Source organism: Emydura macquarii, unplaced genomic scaffold, assembly GCF_026122565.2.
Source record: "Emydura macquarii macquarii isolate MOO-44397 ecotype Brisbane River unplaced genomic scaffold, CSIRO-AGI_Emac_v2 contig_113, whole genome shotgun sequence".
Classification (NCBI taxonomy): domain Eukaryota; kingdom Metazoa; phylum Chordata; order Testudines; family Chelidae; genus Emydura; species Emydura macquarii.
Genome location: NW_027130250.1, coordinates 251,915 through 275,664, shown reverse-complemented (window position 1 = coordinate 275,664; position 23,750 = coordinate 251,915). Strand labels below are relative to the sequence as shown.

Sequence of the window (23,750 nt, the reverse complement as noted above, 5' to 3'; positions counted from 1 at the left end):
CAACTGGCATTAAATAATTTCCAGACTTCCCATACGTTTGTATAATATGTGCAACAGGGGGAATAATTCTCTGACAGCAATTAAATAGCTTCTTTCAGAAGAGCTTGTCATTGGTCATCCACACACATCCCTACTATTACTACTCTCTACGCTGAATGCAGGCAGCAATTACACTGAGCCAGAGTGACCAGGGAAGGCTGCCAAGTGGCCATTATTGAGGCTATGCTGTTTCAGTGACTTTAGCTCACAGTTAAATTCTTCAGGGGAGTTTTAGGCCATAGTTGCATTGCCCCAATCCATTTCACTTCACCCTCCAGGCAGGCCTCCTTCCTTCCCCTGCTCCCTTTGTGTGTGAGTGGTATTTTGTTTTCTTCTTGACACTTCAAAAGCTTGACTTATTTCTATTGGGAATCATCACCAGTAGCATGACTAAAACTCTCACTTCACAGCCCTTGAGGGTAAATGGAGTGTTGTTTTCAGCTTAACCTATATTTTGTTCCCACTATGGGAGATGAATTGTCAAACTTTATGCTGGAGGTAACTTTGGCAAACTCCCTCCCTGCCTCCCATTCTTGTATTTTGTGCATTTGTCAGCAGCATCCATTTGGAACAGGAGGCAGAAGTTGAAGGACATGTGCCTGTTGTGAGTGAGATAGGATAGAGATACACCTACCAAGTTAAATAACTAGGGTTTGACTCATTCTCTGGAAACATGCTATTGTTATCACCTCCAACAGCAACATCAAAGCAGATGTAAGGAGATAGCAACGACCAGTGAGTAATATCTATTGAACAAGTTACTCAAAATAAATAAGTAAAAATTGGTCTTGAAGGTTTCTAATAATTCTCCTATGAATCTGTAAGAAACTCACTGCATCTTTTGACTGTAGTTTATGAATGAAGTTTTGTGTTGCAGAGAGAAGTTTCTTCAGAGAACTCTTAGGTTTATTTATTTACCTGTGTTTAAATCAGATGTGATTGGTAAAGGGTAGCATTTATTCATTTTCAAATACTTTACTTTGAAATATTTGAAAGTAAATATTTACTTGAAATATTTATTTTCCTAGTAGTGAATTATTTGTGAACCATTTATGATTCTTGAAAAAATGTGGTAATGACAAGCATAATTAAAGTATTTTGGATGAATACATTTTCAGACTATGGGTTGTTTCTGAACCATTCACTTGAAATACTTACTATGGCCTTCATCCAACAAAACCCTTAAGCACATGCTTATTTTTAAATTCAGTGGGACTACAGACATATGGAACATAAGATTGAGCTTAAATGCTTTACTGCATCAGGGCCTATTTGTGTTGGGTTATTGGTCGCCAAAGCCTTGTGGTGGTGGTGGGTTTCTGCTCCCTGATTGGATGGCAGATTTTATACAGAGGAGAATGGCAGATGTGGCAAATTATGCACTTCTTGCTTGACTTATTAGATAAACAAATATGATTTCTCAACTCTGGGGCTTCATGAACACTTTCACAAATACTTGTGAACCGTGGATATTATGATTCCTGTAACAGCAGAGCAGAATCAGCTTATTTGTGAATATATTTGTACAGACAAGTTTTTCACTTAGGCCTTGTTCCTTCAAAGACTTGAGCACATAGACTACTTGTATGAATAAATGTAGCTAATTGACAGTACTTAAATTGTTAGCTCTTTGGGGCAGGGACCATCCTTTTGTTCTGTGTGTGTATAATACCCTGGTCAATGACCAGGGCTCCTTGGCGCCACATACAAATAATTAATAATAATTAAAATTATGAGTAAGGTTATGCACATGACACCACTTCTCTCCTGTCTTATATCTGTGCAACACAACTGTCTTCACTTCTGGGGGCAGATTTTGGCCAGCAGTTGTAACATTGTGGCTTGCATTTTTATTGAGACACAGACCCAAAATACAGGACACAGATAAAATAAAGACAGATTATAATGTTTTAAATCATGCCATTTTGGTCTAACCATTGAATCAGACACTTTCTATCATTTCCATTTCATTCTTCTGTATATGTGTTTACAATACAGAAAGTGAGGGAAAATGGATTTGTGTGGGATGGAGTTAAATTTAGGTCTGAATGGGTGAGCTGGGAAAGATTCATATCTCAGACTGTATATTTATAACAATGTCTGCCATCTCTCTACCTATTTTGTTCAATTGGCAGAATATAAATATGTTCTCAAACCAGGAAAATCACACTCAATCTGGGGAAGTTTGTGAGAGGCTGTATTTTTTCCACCATAATTTGTTTTATCTTTACTACTATGTAAATATTGTTGATAAGAAAAGTATTAGATGGTGATATCGCCAGCTGGTGCATAAAATAAGCCTTGCTTACATAGAGTAATATTAAATTTGTATTTGATTTATTCATATAGAAAAGTACTTCAGGATTTTGTTCCTTGAACTGACCAGTGGAGGATAGATTATATATGTGGCCTAATAAGTCTTTTTCATATCAGCTTCAGATTCTATACTGAAATAAGCACAGCAGTTGGCTTTCCGTTTTGCCTGTGTAACAGATGGACGAGGCTCTCAGATTTTGGCTACAAATATTTTAAATATTTGTGTATTGCAGTTAACATAAATGAATTCTATTTTGATAAAAAATGCTAGAAAAGTTGTCATTCCTTTTTTTAAAAATACTTTGAGTTTTTTTCCTTCTTATATTTATTTACATATGAAGTATACAGCCAGAAGGCACAGAAGTTCTTCTTGGTCCAGAAGTCACATGTGGCCCTCCAGATGTGACTGTCACCACTCCTTTTGCCTTGACTATACCACATTGTGCAGAAGTAAATTCTGAACATTGGAATATTCGCTTGAAAAAAAGAACACAACAAGGGAAATGGGAGGTAAGTTTAAAATACCCCTCTCCAACAGCCTGACTGACTATGAAAATATAAAAAAAATACAACCATCCGGTATAAATTTAAAGCTAGGAGGGTGGGGAGAGAAATCCACATATTTTAAAAATCCTTTTTCCCCACTGCAATTCAAAACTGATACATTTTTTTGAAATTTCAAAAGATGTAATCCACCTTAATTGAGGTCATCCCTAGAAGGTATAAACAACATATGCTGAAAAGAGACTGCATTTTATGATCTGGTCGCTGTTGTGTGATTTGGGTTTAGTTCACCAGAGGCCACATAACGGGGATCAGTATCAATTGACTGCTATAGTATCTGCTGTTTCTAAGTCATTAAGAAATTCAAATAAGTCTAAACTCTCCTAGGAGACTCACCCATAACTAAACCTGATCAGTTTGGGAAAACTTTACCATGATGGAAAGAAAGGTAAGGAATTCCTTAAGAACTGAAGCATGAAGTTTAATATTTTTACTTAACTTTTCTGGAATAGAGTCTTCCTGGACTCTCATATTTCATGCCATTCTCTATTCCACTTAATTGGTTACCTCAATGGATTATCCTGTGTCAGTAATGTGTACAGGTTTATTACATGCCGCATAAAGTAATTCCCATTTTCAGTTCAAACTATCTGTCAGTTTAATTGAGTTTTCCCTTTCCCCCCCTTCATGCTGTGGGAAAGCCCAACAGTAAAACCATCCATGACTTTCTTAACCTTCTTTGCACCATTTCAAGTCTAGCATAGTTCTTCTATACTTGACGTTGTTGCATTCAGTACTCACTCAGTTCTATCAGTGCCGGTTACCAGTATTCAAGGACTACCGAGGAACAATGAAATATTACAGTGCAAATTCCCCAAACCATTTATCTAATAACAATACAACAATGGCAAAAGTGTACGTGAAGACAATATTGTATTTTTTTGGATCGGAATAAACATTATCTTGACGGATGCTATAAGAGGATGTCAGATGCAGACTGTTGTTCAAGGTTTGCTTATGGCCTATCATCTTCAAGGTAATTTCTTAACCTGACATGGGGAGAAATTAGCTAGAAATCCAAGAACATTTGAGAAGATGCTAAAACTGCTTATGCATCATTACTACATGCTGTACACAATGAATTCTGCACAATATATAGTCATGAGCACTGCTGCTGACTTAGGGCTAGATAGTGAACACAGGAGTAAAGTCTATGCAATCTTGACCCTAAAGTATTTTACATTTCAAATGAATGAGAAAAAACAAAAAGATTAACTGAAATGTCACGGCACCTGTTCTAAACAGCCTATTGATTTTGAAATATGATTTTCATTATATAGGAAGTGATGTCCATGGAAGAAGAAACTACTTCCTGCTACTGCCTATTGGATCCTTACGCCTGTCACATTCTCTTGGACAGCTTTGGAACTTACGCTCTTGCTGGGGAGCCCATCTCTGACTGTGCAGTTAAACAGCTGAAAGTGGCAGTTTTTGGCTGCATGTCTTGCAATTCATTGGATTACAATCTGAGAGTCTATTGTATGGACAACACTCCTTGTGCATTTCAGGTACATTATTTCAACTCATGAATTTTATTTGTTTTTTCCCCCCCCATAGAATTATCCTCTTATTATTTCTATTAACCTAGCACCTTTAAAGGCCTAGTCACGGACCAGGATCCCATTGTGCTAGGCACTGTACGATAATTGTGCATAATTTCTTTAAAAAACTTAAATGGAACCCTGTGGTGGTTAATCAAAATTAAATTTTTTTTTTTCACATGGTGTTTCTGTAAAAATTGCCTTCTTTGGAGTTTGCCGTGGCTGCAGCTGTAATAAAACACTTGTCTTTTGGGAATAGAGATGAAGTTTGTTGTGGCAGCTGATTTTTTTTTCCTATTCCTATTCCCATTTTGCATCCCAGAACCATGACTCTTAAAGCACACTGTAACATCACTATGTTTTTAATAAAAGAAAAGCCATTAAGGAACAGCTAGTAGTAGCTAGAGAAGTACAGCAGCTCTGCACTCGCTGCCCATATAGCTGGGTAGCACGTACTAACGCCTACTGATATTTGTCTTGGTAAGTCTGCATGAAATTAAGCCCAGATTCTGACCTTGCATACAAAAAGACACATCCACACCCCTCGCTTGCACTGGGTCAGAAACTCAGCTGCTGTAAATCTGTGTCATGCATTGACTTCAATGGAGCTACGAGAATTTTAATCCGCTACGGAGCTGTCCTGTTGTCATGTGCATGCATTATATAATAAAATGTTCAGAACAGTAATACTACAAGTCTTCAAAGCATTTTAGCAAGCAGAAATTCCAGAAACTAGTATTCTGCAACAGAAGAAGAGTGAAAATATCACACATGGGAAAACCAGAAACAAGTTTGTCTTATCCAAAGCAACTCTCTACTGTTTTTTCAGATTGGTTCTTACAGCTTGCTTTTCTCTTGCTGAATGATTCATCTAGCCTACACTTTACTGAAAGAAACAAAAACAATAAAAAAGCTTGATTTAATTGAACAATTTTGGTTCCAAAATTGCTGCTGCATTCAGAAAAACAATGAAGGAGATTAGAGGGTTTCCCCCTTTAATGTTAATGAAAATAAATAAGACATGTCTATTTATAATTTAGATCTTGATATTTTAAAAATAAGTAGTTCTAGGATTACAAGTTTTTTTCCACTTATAGAAACCAGCACATTGTCTGTACATAAGACTATTATATATTTATGAAATGCAATTTTCTCTATAAAAGTCCTGACAGTTCAGTGCCAGCTTCCTTTTAAAGATAGAAATGGACTAATTATCGCAAAAAGTGTCAGCAATAGATAAATAGCAGCTCTGGTCTGAGTCAGGACTACTGAGTTCTATTCCTGCCTCTGTTGTTCATTTGCATTACAAGCTTACTTGCCTCAATTTGTCTATTTGTGAAATGAGGTTATTACTACTTACTTAACATAGGTGTTTGTGTGTACTAAACTAAACATGCTTAGGAGATACCATGGTGATGGAGACCTATATAAGAACTTAGACAGATGGAATGGTCTCCAGTTCTGTTGAGTACCTGCATAATTAAAGGTTTCAGGATTGGCCAATTGTTCATACTTCTATAGTTTATCTCAGAAGATTTCAAGGAGCATTAAAAAGAGGTATCAAATAGAGATGTACCCTCCTTCATTGAAATTAAAAAAACAAAGCTTTGGAGACAGACCCGACCCATTGTTTCCCGTAGACCTAAAAACCAGTGTTTGAAATGAAGCTAGTTTTCATTGGTCCCTTTGGCACATAAGCTTATTGTTCTGTCGAAGGCCATCAACTAGTTTCTTGCCAGGGATGCCTGATTTATAGCGTCAAGGAGTGGAGCATTAACTGTGTTTTTTAGAAGCCATAAGCAAGTCTGTAGTCCTTCTAACAATGGTTTTGTGGTACTGACAAGCCCTGCAGCTCACGTCGATGTTCACAAATTACTTGGAATTCATGTGGATTTAAAATCTAATTTCAAAAGATTTCTGCAGGATGTTGCTCCTTGCTTATATCTGTAATGCAATCTCAGGTACAGACAGATGATTTCGTACTATTATTTTAAATTGAAACATTGTGTGTGGCAAATGTGTCAATTCAGTGCTGCCATTTCCCTGCCCTTTAACGTACTGAGAGTACATACTCATCATTATAGCTATCTGTCCAGTTCAATTAATGTTAAAGAACTATGTGGGCAGTAACACAAGTCCTTCTTCTTTGTATTCCTTACAGTCTTAGTATTCCTTATTCTTAGAAGCCGAGTAAGGTTGCACTGCTCCAGGGACCCAGCAGTGACTGTCGAGGCTTAGTCTCTCATTTCCCCCTTCCTCTAGCAGGGAAGAAGCCGTGCCAGCACTTTTCCATGCACAACTTACTTCCCCTTATACTCTGCCTCAGCTGCTCTGGCCAGCGTGAAGGGGGCAGCATTAATGCTCCCCACAGACTGGATGGGGAGTAGCAGCCCTACAGTGGCAGTGATCTGGAATGTGGGCAGTCTCCACAGGTGCACCTTACTCTTTTCCAAGGGTCATGACTTAAGCCCTATACCAATAATAGCAGCAGTGTAAGAGACTGACATATGGGAAAAGATCCCCGTCAGCCCAGTCCAGATGTGTGATGCTGCAGCTTTGACAGGACCCAAACCAAAGGAATCAGATTTTGCCCCTCTGCTGTTTTATGACATGTATTATTCTTTCTGTAGAACACGGATGCATGCGGCCTTTTAAACACACAGGAGGCAATCCTTATCCCACTCAATGCAATGGCAAAACTCCCAGGGCCAGATCTATACAGTTATTTAGGTGTCTAAAAATGCAGATAACCTAGTGCCTAGGTAACTAACTCCCATTGATTTCTGTGTGAAACAGGTTGGCGTGCTCAATCCAAATTCTGATGGACTGGCATTCAAGTCATAAGAGTCACCATCCAAGCAGGGGGAAAAAGGACTGCCAAAGGCACAGGAACTGACCTCTCCCTTCTCCACCATCAGGGTGGTCCCCACATATCAATGCCAAGTCACCTTGTCAGGGCTATGCAGGACAGACTGCATTGCTGTCGTCTGTTGCGTTGTAGCAACCCTGTGGATTCATTTTCCAGGGCTGTCAGTCTGGCCCCTTTAATGAGCAGTCACATGTGTTAATATAGATATTTTCAATAGTAACGACACTGTAAGCCTCATCTTTGTTTGTTTCTCCCCCCCGCCTTCTGCAGGAAGTAGTTTCCGATGAAAGACACAGAGGAGGACAATTGCTAGAGGAACCGAAGTTGCTGCATTTCAAAGGAAATACCTTTAGTCTTCAGATCTCTGTCCTGGATATCCCTCCTTTCCTCTGGAGAATTAAACCATTTACTGCGTGTCAGGTACTTTTATTTTTTTTTATGAATTTTTACCAGTAAAAGCAGAGTGCAGACCAAGTAACTGCCTCCCTTATTTTGTTATCCTAAGAAAAGCGTGGATTTAATCTTTGAGCAGCCAAGGAAAATGCAACCATGATTGTGAGAAACGAATGAAACATGATAAAAGCACAGTGGTTGTAAATCTCTCTCAGCTTACAGACACATGCTTTTATTTTCCCCCGCATCATCTTCACCCCAACCTCACTCCCTATATTCAGGCTCAACGTCATCATTCCTGTTAAGAGCAGTTTTTCAATATCAGTAATGGAGTTGTCATCCTGGACTTAATGCAACAGTGACTGATCAGCTGAAATGAAGTGCATCTCTGAATGTCTTTGGTTCAGACAATAGCATGTATATATTTAGGCTTAGAAACGAGAGAGCAGCAAGTTGTCCCACCTGGGGTGTATTAATTAAAGAGACTGTCTAAAATGGAAAGAATAAATCAAAGTGAGAGAAAGAGCCTATCAAGTACATTGGTTCCTGGAAATTGGAAGCAATGCCCTGGCACAAAGCGTGCTAAAAATAAAGGAGAAGAGCTTAATTAGTGTATCATCTCACACACCCTGAAAGCAAGTAGACAGAAGAGGAAAGCAGGGTCTCTTGGACCCTTTGGGCAAAATTAGTCTCTAGTGTATAGGCAGATTGTCCTAAACATCAGTGAGACTGTCCAGGAATGCAAACCCCATGCTAGAAATAGAGAGAGAGCATGAAGGTAACTTATGCCACATAATTTAAATGGAAAGGAAAGAGAATGTCATTCCCACAAACTGCTGTGCAGAACAAGTTGCTGTGAGTGTCTTGTTTTATTATGTTTACTTATTTTACAGTTTACAAAACAAACCTATCAATCTATAGTCCCCTCACGCTGGTGTTAGACAAATTAAAATCTATAGGTATCTGTACATTAAGCGCAAGGGAACACCTCCTGATTAACCCAGTCCCAGAGAGTAAAAACCCTGTATGTAGTGCAGTCAAGAATGACTCCAGGCACCATCAGAAATAGTTTGCTTACAGAAGACTCTTCTAATAAAGATGGACTACAGTTGCACTCAGCACAATTGGGGATACTTGGAGCTTGTCTCTTCAGACTGCCTTAAGTCAGGGAGGGTGAGGTGTCTTTCACAGGTTCCACTGTAAAGAATTAGTATCATTTAAACGTCCAATATACACAATAGCAGATCGCATAGCAGCACTAGTATGGCTTAAATGAATTTGCACACCCTGGTGCCTACTGCAAAGCCAACCCATTACAATGGTTTATTCGGTCCCCTTTCTCACTGCTAGTGCAGCAAAACAACTCATTTCAACAACCTTAGTGGTAGATAATGCTGCTCTTCAAAGGGCTGTATTTTCTCATGCTCCTATAATGAGCATTCAAGGCATATGCATGTGGCTTCAATGCTCACAGAATTCCACATTTTAGCACTGACCTGGCTTATTGCATAGACATCTGCAGCAGGGGTCTGCAGTTACATAAGAAAGAATCTGCCATTTAAAATTAGACTGGATGATTAACTCTGGCCAGGGAAGGATAGTCTGGGTGACCCACTGGGATCCTTCCAGCTCTGTTCTCCACGTTTCTGTGTATTTAAAGAGTTTGGTGAGAGTTATTTCTGGCGGTTTCTTTCTGCAGAACTGTGTCTTTCGGGCATTATCTCCTTGATGGATGAGAGTTCTCAGTATGTGCAAAGTGCTGAGAGTGACTTGGAGCCCCCAAAGCATTTTGTGTGTGGTTCAGCACTTTCTCTAACACCACGTACAATTTCTATGAATAAATATATTGTTTGTGGTGTATTAAACCTAGGTATTCATGTACTCTGTTGGCAAGCAATATTCTGGAGCTTCCAGGCCAAATTGAACTGTAGGGTGCTGTTAAAACAAGTCCTGATAGCCATGCAAATTTCTCCATATTTATCTTTATGGGTTGGAAGAGCCTCACCTTCACTGGATCTAATGTGAGTGGCACCCTCAAAAATAACTATTAAATGTATTGCTGAGAGAGAAAAAATAAAAAAATCAGATGAGGAAGCCGTATCCCACCGAGCGGCATTTAAGTGATAAGTGCTGTCTGCTCTAAGAAGAGTGCATAATAGGACGGATGGGAACAGGAATCTGCAGGAATTTTACATGTAGTGCTCAGATTACCCACTCTTGCAACATTGGCGGCAGCTCTGCATTAAACAAAAGTGCCTGCAAAACTTCTGTCATCAAAATGGATTTGACAGGATGATATTGAAGCCGAATAAATATTTGCATTTTATAATTGTGTGTAATTTTGAATGACTTGGACGGCTGAGAAATAATTATTGTTTTTAATAGGAACGGCAGCACAATTTGCACTAGCATCATATTCTGTGCTCAGTGAAACGTGGTCTGTAATGAATCTCTAGATCTGCTGACAGCTTAGATTGGGGCCCTATGTGAACAAATAAAATGTCACCTATTTCCATCCTCTAGAAGCCCAACTTTGAGCTCCAAGATGGGTCTTCAGGGCTTTGCAAATTTTTCTCCAATTTTGACTCCCTTTTATTTCGTGAACCACGCCCAACACTTTCCCCCAAAACCAAGGAGGGCTGGAAGCGGCTCATGTTGGCAGCACCCAGAGTGTGCTTGGCACAGAGCTACTAAAAGATCTTGCCCCCAAAAGCTTACAATCTTTGTAGATGTGACCCAACAAGCGAGGGTAACCGATGTTGTGGAAAGGGAGGAGGAGTGCTATTGATACCTCAGATACGGATCTAAAATCTCATATTTCAGGCCTTCTACCAATCTTACATCAAAAACGAGAATGAGACATACTGCAGGAAGCTGATGATTCCACATCCGCCTCCTGTAGGGTTCTTACACACAAGTCAGTGCTATATTTAACACTCCAAATGAAAGCAAAGATGATTACTGGGGAAAAATCTAATGACCTCTGCTCCATTGTCAATGTTTATTTTTTATACTGTTTTCTTGATCACCATTGGTATTCTTGCTACTGCTAGCCACTCAGGAGCTAAATATAGCACTGGACTAGATGGACCTAGGACTGAGCCAGACCGGCAATTCCCACGTTCCTAGCCCGCAGGTCAGGTTTAGCGCGTGCATCTTGACTGTTCCATTCAATTGTGGAAACAAGAGAGAGAGAAATAATTCAGTTCTTGGAGCGCATGTGGCAAAGTGAGTATTATGAAGGGACTTGAATGATGATCCAGTGGTGGCTTCATAAGCAGAGACCCTGCAAAATCCCTGAGGTGGGAGAGAAGGAACATGTCCATGCCATAGTCAGCATTCAGCAGGAATAGGGTATCCTTTCTCCCCCATAGGACCTGTGTGCTGCTCTGTCTGGGTGCTGAGCTCCCAATGCAGCATGGCCTGGGCATGCTGTACACTGGGCCCCAACTCCCTTACAGTAGCTTTTGTGATGCCCCAAGAACAGCAGGTTTGTCTAGACTTTGGCTGCTTTAACTCATGTTTTGCAACAGTCACCTGAACAACTGATTGGAAAATAGGATGTTGAACCTGAATAAAAATATAATATGGTGACCAGGGCAATTTGGTTATGGGCACTCAGTTCTGCCCACTTGAAATTCAGAGGAAGGAGGAACGCAGATCTGAGTTTTCAGTTTGGAAAAACTCCATCAAGTAACCAAATGCTATGGCAACATCTCGTAATAATGCCCTATAGAGTTGTGCCCAGCAGGTGTTCTGATGTTAGATCCCTCTGTGTATTAGGGAGCGGATTGCAGGCAGGGTAGTCCCCATAAGCGCCCCGGGACTTGGAAAGCCCTTCCATTACGGGTACAAAATAGTTTGGATTTGTCCTCTTGCTGGACACACTGCGGGGTCCGTTTGTTTCAGGCGACCTTTGAAGAGAGGTTGGTGGAACTGTGATTTGTCTGAGTGCTGGTATTTAAGTACGTGGTGTTCCTCTGTAGGAGGTGGTGAGCCGATTGTGCTGCCTTTTGTCTTTGTGATGGCAGGACGTGCAAACCCCGTGGTAGGATTCCCCCCCCCCCTTTTTTTTTAAAACACAAATTATAAATCAAAAGGAAAAAATAAATCACAAAAAAGCAGTGGCGGTTAATCCCCCTAAAGACACCACATCAGTGTGGGGGGTGGAGGGAGCTTTCCTGTAACATACCAGGTGCATTCGGTCCTGCTGGGCATCCCACAGGAGCAGACATTTAAAGCTTGGGTTAACTTTCACAAGTGACAGGGGAACCCCTCTAGAGAGTGAGTGTCAGATCAGGATAAGACTCAGACAAATATAGTAAGAAGCCCAACAGCCACCTTCCTTAAGTAAAAACAGCTGTTTTTCCCAGCACTTTCTCCATCTTGGAGGCTCCACAGAACCTGTCTCCTGATAGGAGATGATTTACATTTTCTCCATCTGCTAGGAGCCTAATTATAACTGGGAATCAAACTGAAAGCATTTCCACAATACTTTAAACACTCATAACGTCACAATACTTTGTCCTCTTGTTTTACTTTTCACATAATTCTTTTCAGCTCAGTGAGTTCCCATATGAGTCCCTCCCCACGCCGAATGAAAGCAAAGATGATTACTCTGGAAAAAGCTAATTACAGTTGCTCCATTTTTAATATTTTTTTAATGTTTTCTTTATCACCATTGGTATCTTGCTATTCCTACTAACGCCGGAACTAAATATAGCACGTCTAATTACTACTTAGTGTATCATTTTGTGTAAGCCCTGACTGTCTTGAGAAGATGCAGAGTTAGCTGCATTTCAGAGGTGGGTAAAATGATCTCTAATATGTATCAGCCATACCCACCTTCAGAAGGGTGCAGTGAGATTCTTGTTGGAAAATGCATTGATGTCTCCAATGTAAGCAAGCTATAGGAGTACGAAGTATCATAATAGGGGATATAGGTTGCAATTTTGCTGTGAGTGCACAGAGTCTTATATATGCATAGCTGAGAAAAGGGGCTCCTTGGATAGAAACAGTGTAAAGAAAGCAGGTAAGGAAGAGGCGCTCATCTGTTTTCCACTGAAATGAAATATTAAAGGTCACACTTTATGTTAAGGTTCAATTTATAATTACCTTATCAAAGGGTTAATAAATGATTTAATGAAGAATAAATAACAGTTGATTAGAATTCAGCAGCTAAATAGTTGCTTATAATCATAAGATTTTTACTGATGTGAGTATAGCCACTTAAAACACATACTACTCATGTCTCATTCTCATCGCATCCATTTATTAACCCTTTACAAATGGAACCATAATATAAAGTATGACCAGATTAAATCTGACTTTTTTTTCTTTCAGTGCCTACCTCCTCAGATCACCTCTGTCTTTCAATATTTATGGAGCTAAAATTTAAAGAGGACACAGGAAGAGAAACTAGCACTGCAAAATAAGACATTTAAATCTGCATTTAAAACCTAATTCTCTTCCTTTAGGTTAAGATAATACCTCATCTGAGCCATTTAATACTTTCTCATCCTAAAGTGCTGGAACGAGAGGAGCTACCACACCCCATGGCTGGCAGTGGTTTCCACCCTACACAGGGTTTACAGTTTGGTTCAATGGCTTTCAGCCCTGCTGCTCATAATTAGCTACATGAGTTATTGAGTTGAGCTGGGCAAAACACTTCCTCCGCTCCTGACTAGTTTGTCCATTTGTCGTGACTTTAAAATATTTTTAAATGAATGGACAACATTTTGTTTGAATTACCTTCACTGTTTAGATGCCTGTAAGGTAAGGGTACCTACTAGTGGTGTGTATCAGATGTTCGACTGATACTACAGTAATAACTTACTGCCAATGTTGAGGGAGAGGGGGCTAATAGTTGTCTTAGGGTCCCTTTCGCAACATTAAAGTTCTAACTGCCCACTATTGGATTGTATGCTCCCCACCTACTCCCGTGCGCCCTCATCTTCATAGGAAATCAGGGTAGCCAGATGTGCCTGAAATTTTATACTGACACATTACAGTAATGGTTTGATTTGTGCATAGATGGTATTAATTCAGTTCTTGTGTTCAGCACAGAAGCTGACTGCTATGGACAAAAAGGAATAGCGGGACATGGTCCAAAAAGAAAACCAATGATAGGATGAAGTTAAAAGGAAAACAGGCTGAATGTAGGAGACGTTCCCCTAACTGGGAGGTGCAGTGTGCTGTGTATGAGCCCCTCAAGGAAAGTGGCAGAAACCCATCACTCCGGAGATTTAAAATTGGACTAAATAAAGCCCTGGAAAATGTACTCTATGGACAAATCCTGCACTGGGTCATGGAAGTACTGGATGACTTCAGAGGGGTCTATGCCACCTCCAGGTTCAAGGATTCTATAACGCTGATTGTGAAAGCTAGAGAGCGCTGCAGGGTGGGGAGTGATTTTGGAATTCTGACCTCTGCTGGGGTGGTAAATAAATTCCTACGAGTGAAATACGTTTCTTTAAAAAAAAAAAAATAATGACTTCTCATCCATGTCACTGAAGGAAATTTAAGCTTGCGGTAATTTTAACATTGGAGTTTTCAATTGGAAGTGACATTAATTAGTTTTGTGCTCCACGACATTCACAGGGACATGATTACAAAAGCACTTCCAGTGAAATCGTGTATATAATTGTTTTTCTCCTGCATTGCAGTTGTCACAGCTTCTCTCCGTGTGTGTTTCTCTGGGGGTGCGTTTCTTTCACAGGAAGTCCCGTTCTCTCGCGTGTGGCGCAGGAACCAGCAGCCACTGCACTGTGCCTTTTCCCTGGAGCGCTACACTCCTGCAACCACACAACTCTCCTGCAAGATCTGTGTTCGGCAAGTCAAGGGCCACGAGCAGATCCTACAGATCCAGACATCTATTCTAGAGGTAACGTCATCCGTGTCTGTTCCCTACGCTGTCACAAAGTTGCTGTGTAACACTGCACACCACCTCACAACTCTGCCTCCGTTGACCCTATGTAAAATAGTGCTGCCTTTACTTCTGTAGCCAGTGTTTCCCCTCTAGAGAGCAGCTGCTTTTCAGCTCAGCTTCCCAGCGGAGGAGAGGTCAGAGATGCGGAGTCTGGGTATATTATAAGAGTAACTTCTTTTATTCACACCCCCACACCAGTTATTGAACTGAGCTGGTCAAAAAGCATGCCGGCAATCCCTCCATTCAAGAATCTCAATTCCTAATGAGCTAACTCTGCCTCAAGAATTGACTTTAATCAGTAAAAGAGAGAGGACAACAATCTCCTACTGCTCACACAATTCCCTGCCACAAAATCTTACATGACAAAACCCACCACCCAGCTTGTCTTCCCAAACCTGAGCATTTGCTCACAAGGTAAATAAAATAATTTGGAAAATTGCGCATAGCTGGGCCACCTGAGATGCTTGTCAAAATAGGTCTCTCATCTACCCTTTTCAGGCTATTGTGGGGCCTGCTTTATTCATGTGAGAAAAGCCATCGGCGATTTCTGGGCAAAAGGCACAATACGCATGTGCAAAGGAACATACCTAAAGGCTTCATGCAGAGGAAGGGTTAAAGAGCTTAGTGAAAGAGAAGGAAGAGGGACTAAATAGGACCACCACCACAAATGCCATACAGATCTTTTAGTGCAACAATTACAGACTGGCCCAAGGCAAGTCAGGAGCATTTTGTAGGCGTTAACAAGAACAAAGGAAAAGACATAGGACACACTGTATGTAGTGCACTATGCAGATGGGCACAGTGAGGCGTGGACAGATTTAAGTGCTTTAGCCACAAGGCTATCCTTCCCCTCTCCTTAACGCCAACTCTAGAATATGGTGACCGGGAGGCAGATATGATCCCGTGGCTCCTGATCATGCAGGAGGTCCTTGCAAACTCCTTCATCTATGCAGAGCTCATTGCAGGATTGTGGCCTTATCGTGTTAACTCAGTTTCTGGATCCAGTGCTGGATTTTTATTTTAGGCATCCAAAGTTTTACAGATCATCATATTCAGGACTAAGATTTTTAAAACACAGGACAGAAGCATAACACTCACTTGCTGTGACTTGATTTGCATTAGTTATTTTAATGTGAAAGATGCTTGTAACCAGTGTGGGAAAGAACATCTCTCTCCTGAATAATCTGAGACAAACAGGCTTCTCATGTGAAGCCTCGCGGTATGTACAATACATGGTCTCCGTGCTGGATTGCAGAGAGAACATGGAATTGTGGAAGAGTTTATCAATACAAGAGAGAGAATGTTGAAACTTTCAAGAAAGTGAAAGCAAACCTTACATTGCACTTATTTTCTCCCAGAGGTTTCTTACAAATACGAAGATGACATAGCAGCAGTTGACAGATGCTGAAGCCCTTTCAAAAAACTAGTGTAAAATGTGGCATTGATTATGGAAATGAATGAGGCCCTTCCTTGTGGTTAATGCACTAGATTTGGACTCCAAAGACCTGAGTTCAGTTCCTAGCTCTGCCACAGACCCCTTGCATGGGAAAGTCACAATCTCTTTGTACCTCAGTTTCCTACCTACAAAATGGGGATAACGGAGGCTTTTTTGGTCATGTCAATTTACTTTGTAAGCTCTTCAGGGCACAGGACCGTCAATGAGTTTATACAGCACCTAGCATAATGGGCATTGAATATTGTAATAGAGATAATAAATAGTAGTAATGTTTTCAATTATCCCTGTTTTTCATATGTCCCTTCTATGACATTGGGGATATTTGTTGTGTGTCTGTTTCCCCCTGCAAGACTCAGTCCAACAACAGCGAGGTCCATTCAGTTTAATAATAAACTATTTTAGATTTTGTCCTTTTTCGTGTCTTAATGATTTTTATATCCATTATTAAAAGCAACAAACCCTCAGAATATGGCCAAGTAGAGTCTCCCTCCCATATGCCATAACTTCATGCAGAAGTGTCATCCATTTTTCCCCTCAGTTAAATGTTGCTGTCCATAAATCCCAGGTGCATATTACAATGCGCTCTTCAAACAGATTCCATAATATGGCAAGTTTTTTTAATCCTATCTCTAAAGGTGATGGAAGGATGTGGATCATTTGACTGCAGAAAAAAAATAGACTGAAAACTTGAACTTCTCATTGCTTTACAATTCCCACTGCTAACCAGATAGCAGTGGCTTATCTCAGATGTGCAGGGTATGAAAATCTAAATTTCTTCTGCATATTTAATTTAAACAATCAAAAAAGGTGATGTATCTACAGCATTCCTATTACTTTGCATGGATGCCTTTTAGGATGTATCATAAATGTTATATGAAGATACTAGTAACATCAGTATTATTTAATATTTATACTGCAGTAGCATCCAGTGGGCCTCAATTCAGAATGGGGCATCATTAATTCAAAGGTCTGCAAATACACACAGACAGTCAGTCCCTGCCCTGTACAGCTTATCGTCTCATGAACTGAAAATGGGAAGATGGTGGAAGGAAGAGGACACCATGTTGAAATGCTAATTAAGTCAGAAAAGTCTTGATATCGGTATTCATGTTTGTTGTTTCCAGATCATATTTCTTCTGTTTACAAGTGGAAATACTGACTTGGGTTCTTCAACACTGTATGCAGTGTAATTGTAACTATGGCGGTCCCAGTCTATTAGAAAGGCTACATAGGTGAGGCAATATTTTATGGAACCAGCTTCTACTGGTGAGAGATGAATTTGAGCCACACAGAGCTCTTCTTTAGGTCTGGGAAAAGAACTCCCACCACCATAGCAAAATGCAAGCTGGAACAGATTGTTTAGCATATGTAGTTAGCTTATATTGTAAGGGATAATTCAAGGTAGAGTGGCCTATTACTACCTTTGTAGTCCTAGGACAAAAAGAGCAGGGTTACAAATTGCTGTAATAAGCCATAAATTCAGCGTCTCTGTTCAGCCCATGATTTTTGGTGTCTAAAAAGATAAACCTGGGAGCTTTAATTCATTACTTTGCTCAAGTGTTGTGCAGGTTTCCTTTGAGGATGAAGACTGATAGGTCAGATATAGTGATGACTTTGTGAAAAGTGTTCACCCACAGGTGATAGCGTGTTTATCTTTTATCATTTTTCTGTGTACGTTCATTCGAGCGCGTAGCGATCATCTGATTTCACACACACAATTGTTATTGGGGCAATTAGTGCACTGGATGAGGTATACCACATATTATTTTCTTATCCAGATGACCTATCAAGGTCCCTGCCAGTCCTACATTTCTATAATTCTATTTGACTGTTTCTACTTCGAATTTGGCACATTGTGAGTAACCATGGACATAGTCAGAAAAGAAACAGTACATTCATTTGAATGGAATTTACAGTCTTCCTTAAAGCATGGCAGCAATTTACAGGACACAGATGTCCAACCATTTCATGGTATTAAAGCACAGTGTGGGTATGTCTTGCTAAAATGAAACTTATTACTGATTAATCAATCAAAGCATAAATCAATGGTGGCAAAGCCACATGTAACATGGTCGAGTGGTTAAGGCACTAACTTATGACTTGGACGACTTGTGCTCAAGTCCCTGCAACACCACCGACTTCCAGTGAAGTCTGGGCAAGTCACTTAGTCTTTCTGTGCTTCATCTATATAATGGGATAATAGCCGTGCCCTACCTCAAAGGGGTGCTGTGAACTACAAAGGAATCTTCAATACCCACTGATCTTTTAACTGTTTTTGCTTTTATCTTGTGTGTAGAACGAAAGAGAAACCATCACTTTGTTTGCACGCGAGGACAACAACTTCCCTGCACAAACTGGTCCAAAAGCCTTCAAAATCCCATACTCCATTAGACAGAGAATATGTGCGACATTTGACACACCCAATGCCAAAGGCAAAGACTGGCAAATGTTAGCACAGAAAAACAGCATCAACAGGTAATGGAAGGCAAGTTTGAAAGGTGAACATTTACATATACAATGGGAATAATTTGCTGCTATTATGGTTTTTGTTTTTGTTTTTTTTTGCTTGCTTGCTTGCTCGTATTAAAGATGTTTGAATAATTGCTATACTTACACTCAGGGTAATCTGCAGTTCATACATCTGTTTGTGTGTGATTAACAATTGAAAACAGCAACCTTTCTCTCCTCCAAATTAAGTGCTTTGGGCCAATCTTGGGTGACGGTAACCTGAAATTTCCAACTTCCTCCTCTATGGCCTGGAACGTCTTCCCCAACCCATACATGTGGGGGTCTTAGCAAAAGAGGCAATTGCAGAAGGCAGAGAGGTTTCTACATTGCTGCGTGTTACAAAGATAGTACAACATACATCCCTTAAGGTTTGATATTCTTTGATATCTCTGAGAAAATTATTTGGCCTGTTCTCTCCACAGACTAATTTTGAATTGAATTGAAATGTGAGAAAGAAATATGACGCTAACTGATATTTCGTCAGGTTAAAAGAGCATGTTTTTTAAAACATAGTACCACGAGTACAGCATTATTAAAAGTGAGAGAACAGGGAGGGAGAGAGAGGGTCAGATTTATGCTGCTTGGTTTTTTCCCCCCAAAAATGACTGAACTAGTCAGTGTCTTACTTTCTGCTTCTCATGAATGCGAACATGCTGTTCCAAACAGCACAGAAGAATATTTAAATCTGACCAAAGAACTTGTTTTCTTTGGTTGGTTGAACTCCATGAGAGTATTACAGTGGTCTAATAAAGACACAATTTAAGAAGGCTAGTGAAAGACAGGATGGTTTAGTGGTTAAGGCACTGGAGTGGGATTCTGGGGCTCTGGGCTCAGTTACTAGTTCTATCACATGAGCTCTTGAGCAAGTCAATCTCTGTACTTGAATTCCTCATTTGTAAAATGGGAAGATATTTTCTTTGCTCACACGGATACAGTGGGGCAATCCGATGCTACAGTGTAGAGCGGTGTTTTTTTACCTTTTAAATGTTTCCCTGGATCTAAGAGTTGGTTGTTCCTCATATTCCTTTGTTATGGAGCATGAACTTTTTTACCGAGTACCAGCTTTTAAAAAAGAGCTCTTCTTTTTGTGAGGACGGGATGATTTGGAGAGAGCACATGGTATTGTATGCCTGCATTTGCTTCAGAAATACACTTGGGTCAATGCATTAGTGACCACTGTGGCTGAGTGTCATGTTAGTCCTCTTTTGTGCAGAGTGCATTACAATTAAAAGCGTAGCCCATTTATAGCTGGCTGACTAATGGATAACTTCCATTTAATATTTATGTTCTTGTTTAGCTAAACAAGCAGTCGCTTGGAGAATATGTTGCTTCATTCACAATTGGTGCTAGGGTCACTTTTTAGTAGAGTCAAAATGAAAAGGCATTTCATCAGGATCAGCTGAGTAAATAAAATTATAAAAACCTTTCAAATACCAATGTATTAATTGCTTTGGTTTCTAAGACATTAACCTTTCTAGGAGATAGTAGATAAAGCTGCAGAATTGACTATCGCTTGTGCTGCTCTTATAAGATATTTTCTCCCTGTTATTTATTTAGGGATGAAATACAGTGATAACCAAGTTATGTTATTTGTATTACTCTAGCTCCTAGGAACCCCAGGCATGGACCATGACTCCATTGTGCTAGGTGCTGTACAAACACAGAGCAAAAGGACAGTCCCTGCCCCAGAGATCTTATAGTCCAAATTAAGCTGCGTTGGGGTCTAGCCAGAGCAGAAAGTAAAAAAATGAGAAGTCAAAGTATCCTTAGCAGAATCAATCTACCTTTACAAGACAATTTAAGGAGTGGAGCACTGCTGCAAAGATTAACAGATCGCTGTGGTAATCTAGTCTTACCACCGCCACCAAAACAAATTCTCCCTTCCATTCGGAGAGCATCCACAGGCCACGGAGCCCTTCTAAAAAAAATGTGCACAAGCCAGACTGCACACGTGCTGAGCAAACTGAATACTGCAGAGAGGCTTCTGCACAGCACATAGGACCGTGCAAAAGCACTCCACTGGGTGTGGAAACGTCTACATTGGCACTGCTTTGTTTTCCAGTCAGTGCCCAGAAGCGGGCATGGAATGGGTGGAAGTAGGGCCACAGGTGCTTAGTATAATCCAGGGAGTGCAAATGCTGTGCATGTGATTTCCTGTCACTCCTGCTGTGAACCAGCAGGAGCAGCTGCTCATTCAGCACAGGAATTGCCAGGCCAGGCCAGGCCAGAGCAGTGACCCACCTACTCTAGTGCCTTTCCTCCCAAATTATTATTACTGCCAAGTGCTTCAGAGGAAGGTGCAATAAACCTCATAATGGACAAATATGGAACAACCTGCCCATGGGGAAAATTTCATCCTCACCTCCCCATCAGTTAGTGTCTCTCTTATGCCAGGAAGGGTGAGAGTTCAGAACCCTTCTAATTTTTTAATCTTATTGAAATGTAATTTTAAATGTTCCCTTTACATACATTTAAACTTTTTTTTTTTTTTTTTGAAGTCTGCTAAACTCTCTCCCCCGCGCTATCTTGTAGCAGGAATTTCAGTGATCAACAGTATTTTTAATCAGTTTTCTAAATTGTGACATGGTTCTTTAGAGCTGCACTTAGAAACTGGGGTCAGGGGAAGTCATGTGAGCCAGCCAGCCAGTCAGTCTTTGTATTGTTTGTTTATATCAGGATAGCACCCAGAGGCTCCAAGGAAGATCCCTCATTGTGCTAGGCACTGTTCTGAGACAATCCCTCCCTGGAAAACTTACAGTGTAGGTAGACAAGAGGCAAAGTTGCCATCCTTGAGGCCAGAACCAGAGGCTGCCATTCTCCTCATCTGTACTTCATACTTAAATGAGGGTCCAACTGAGCTTCTTGCATGATTCTTCTTCACTGGCTTCTGAAGTCATGAAACCATGAAACTCTATTCACCAAAGCCACATATCGTACAAGCAGGATTCATGTTAAAACTAAGCCAGCTTGTTTCTGAATTTTCTTGAGAAGTGAAGCGTGTGTGTTTGGTATCCAAAACACTGCAGAGCAGCCTCCGGTAAAACACCAACCTTTCGGTTTTCCGCTGAAAACCTGACAGACTGAGTCAAGTGCAGTTTTTGTCTCTCCAATTACTTGCTTTTGGTATAAAATGGAGTCTCGTCTTTATTTTGCAATTAAAGAACCATACCGTGAGTTGATTTTGGTCACATAAGTGGCTTTCATTAAAATGAGACCATTGCGCTATGGAAGATACTATTATTATTCATTGTGTTTCAATTCCCTCTTGGTACTAATACTTTTTGAGGAGGCACTGTACTTGTAATGATGCTTCCCTGTTCATCAGAGACGATTTGATTTGCTTTTTATGGCACGGAATTCCTGAGAAAAGCTATCTACATGTATTCATTTGGCTGTCTTTATTCGACTAGAATAATAATATTCCATGGGGTGGGATGGAAACCCATTTAAAACTAGTATCCAAAGCCAGAAGAATAGGCTGTAGGAAATAAGTATGCAGTGTCATGAGGTGGTAGATGACCTAATGTACGTCACAGAAGGAAAAGTAGTAGATTGGAAGTGCAGAAAGATGACGACTGCTCCCAAGGTAAGATCAAATGGGCAGTGTCTATTACTAGGATAGCTGGGATGTGAAAGCAGGTGTGTAGCTAATGGAACACCACGCTTTTAATATACAGTGCTTCTGCATAAAAAATGCTGTTTGGAAACAAAGATTTGATAGGCGCTTACATCTCATTCAGAACTAGTGTCCTATTAATATCAGCCAACCACTTGATCTTCAGATGATGGACATCAACCAAGCTCCCAATCTGAGCATAGTTTAGGAGCTTATATTGTAATAGCTGATCCTGCCTTACTGAGAGATGGCCTGTGTTTTTCCAAGCATGTTGGATACATTTATTGGGCATGGCATAATATGAAAAAGATACCACAGACAAACTAAAGTTAGGCACTTTGTCTCTTTGAAATGGCTAGCACCCTGCAGTTTGTTTGCACATCTTCCAAAGCAGGAGATATATTTTTGGAACAAATAATTATGGTTGGCTTCACCCCTTGACTTTAGTTATTTTTTACAGTCTGTGTTTTCTTTTGCATCGGTGTGATTCTTATCATTAATTAAAAAAACTGGAAAGAGAATCCAGCATCATTGGCAGACAGAACACAACATTTACCTCAGCCTAGTTATTCCAGTCTAGAATACAGATGGCAGACAAGCATAGCAAGAGGTGTGGACAAGGTCACTGTACAGTACTTCCCCCTGCCACCTACACATCTGATCACATTAGCAAAAATACCCTTGCAGGTAAGTTTTTCTGATTGCGCTGCAAACTCTGTCCAGTGTATCAAAGCCCTGATGCTAATATTGAGCTGTGGTATAAAATATGCATTGCAGATACACATAGTAATCTGAAGCTTTCCAGATGATCTTGTTTTACACCGCCTGCAAAGTACAGCCACTCTCATTCACAAACACACAAGCAAATTCGGACTTTCCATCTTTCCAGACAATGGCAGGAATTCACAGAACCAAGGGTTAAATGGAAGCTCTCTGAATGCACTGGTAGCAGTATGGTGGAGAAGAGCTTAGAGAGCCGTACAACACACCTATCGTCATATGGGAAAGCTTTTTATCTTTGTCTCCCTACAAAATAATTTCACTAATATATAAAAATCAGATTCTAACTGAGTAGTATCTTACCCAGCAAGTAGTGTATACTGCTCTACAGGATACCAGCATGGCTTTAAATCTGAGATGGACACGAATCTACACCTGACAATGTACTGAAATCATTTAGAACTTAAATTCTACTTCACCATAGAGGTTTTCACATAGAGCTTGTATGCACTTCCAAAAACAAGGTGTGTGTGTTTTATACCTTGGAGTCGCAGTGGGTAGAAGGTGTTTAATGGCAAACATTTATCTAGGTATACTTAAATTATAAATTGCTCAGCTATACTCTGCTTTGAATGTGACCTCCTATAAACCCCTACCTCCAGCCAGAGGTAATAATGGAAGATAAATAAAGTGCAGATGTGTTTTGCTGTTTACACACTATAACTCCACTCCAGTTTACAAGTGGCTGGGATGATTAGGACAAATGGTACAGTTACTTAAATTGAAAACATGACAGCAGG

General features: G+C 40.2%; 1 protein-coding gene and 1 long non-coding RNA gene across 5 annotated transcripts in view; one reads left to right on the top strand and one right to left on the bottom strand.

Annotated features, from left to right (window-relative positions):
- The window catches only part of UNC5D (unc-5 netrin receptor D), a 135,501-nt gene that overhangs the window by 109,730 nt on the left and 2,021 nt on the right, over positions 1–23,750 (top strand). Inside the window, exons 11-15 of the mRNA XM_067543707.1 lie at positions 2,697–2,865; positions 4,200–4,427; positions 7,600–7,749; positions 14,441–14,605; positions 18,403–18,581. Coding sequence (XP_067399808.1) covers positions 2,697–2,865; positions 4,200–4,427; positions 7,600–7,749; positions 14,441–14,605; positions 18,403–18,581 — 891 coding nt within the window. The remainder of the gene's footprint in view (positions 1–2,696; positions 2,866–4,199; positions 4,428–7,599; positions 7,750–14,440; positions 14,606–18,402; positions 18,582–23,750) is intronic.
- The window catches only part of LOC137150060 (uncharacterized), a 216,817-nt gene continuing 195,694 nt past the window's right edge, over positions 2,628–23,750 (bottom strand). For all 4 annotated transcript variants that reach the window (XR_010918893.1, XR_010918896.1, XR_010918890.1 and 1 more), the window contains one exon: positions 2,628–2,831. This is a non-coding gene — a long non-coding RNA (uncharacterized lncRNA). The remainder of the gene's footprint in view (positions 2,832–23,750) is intronic.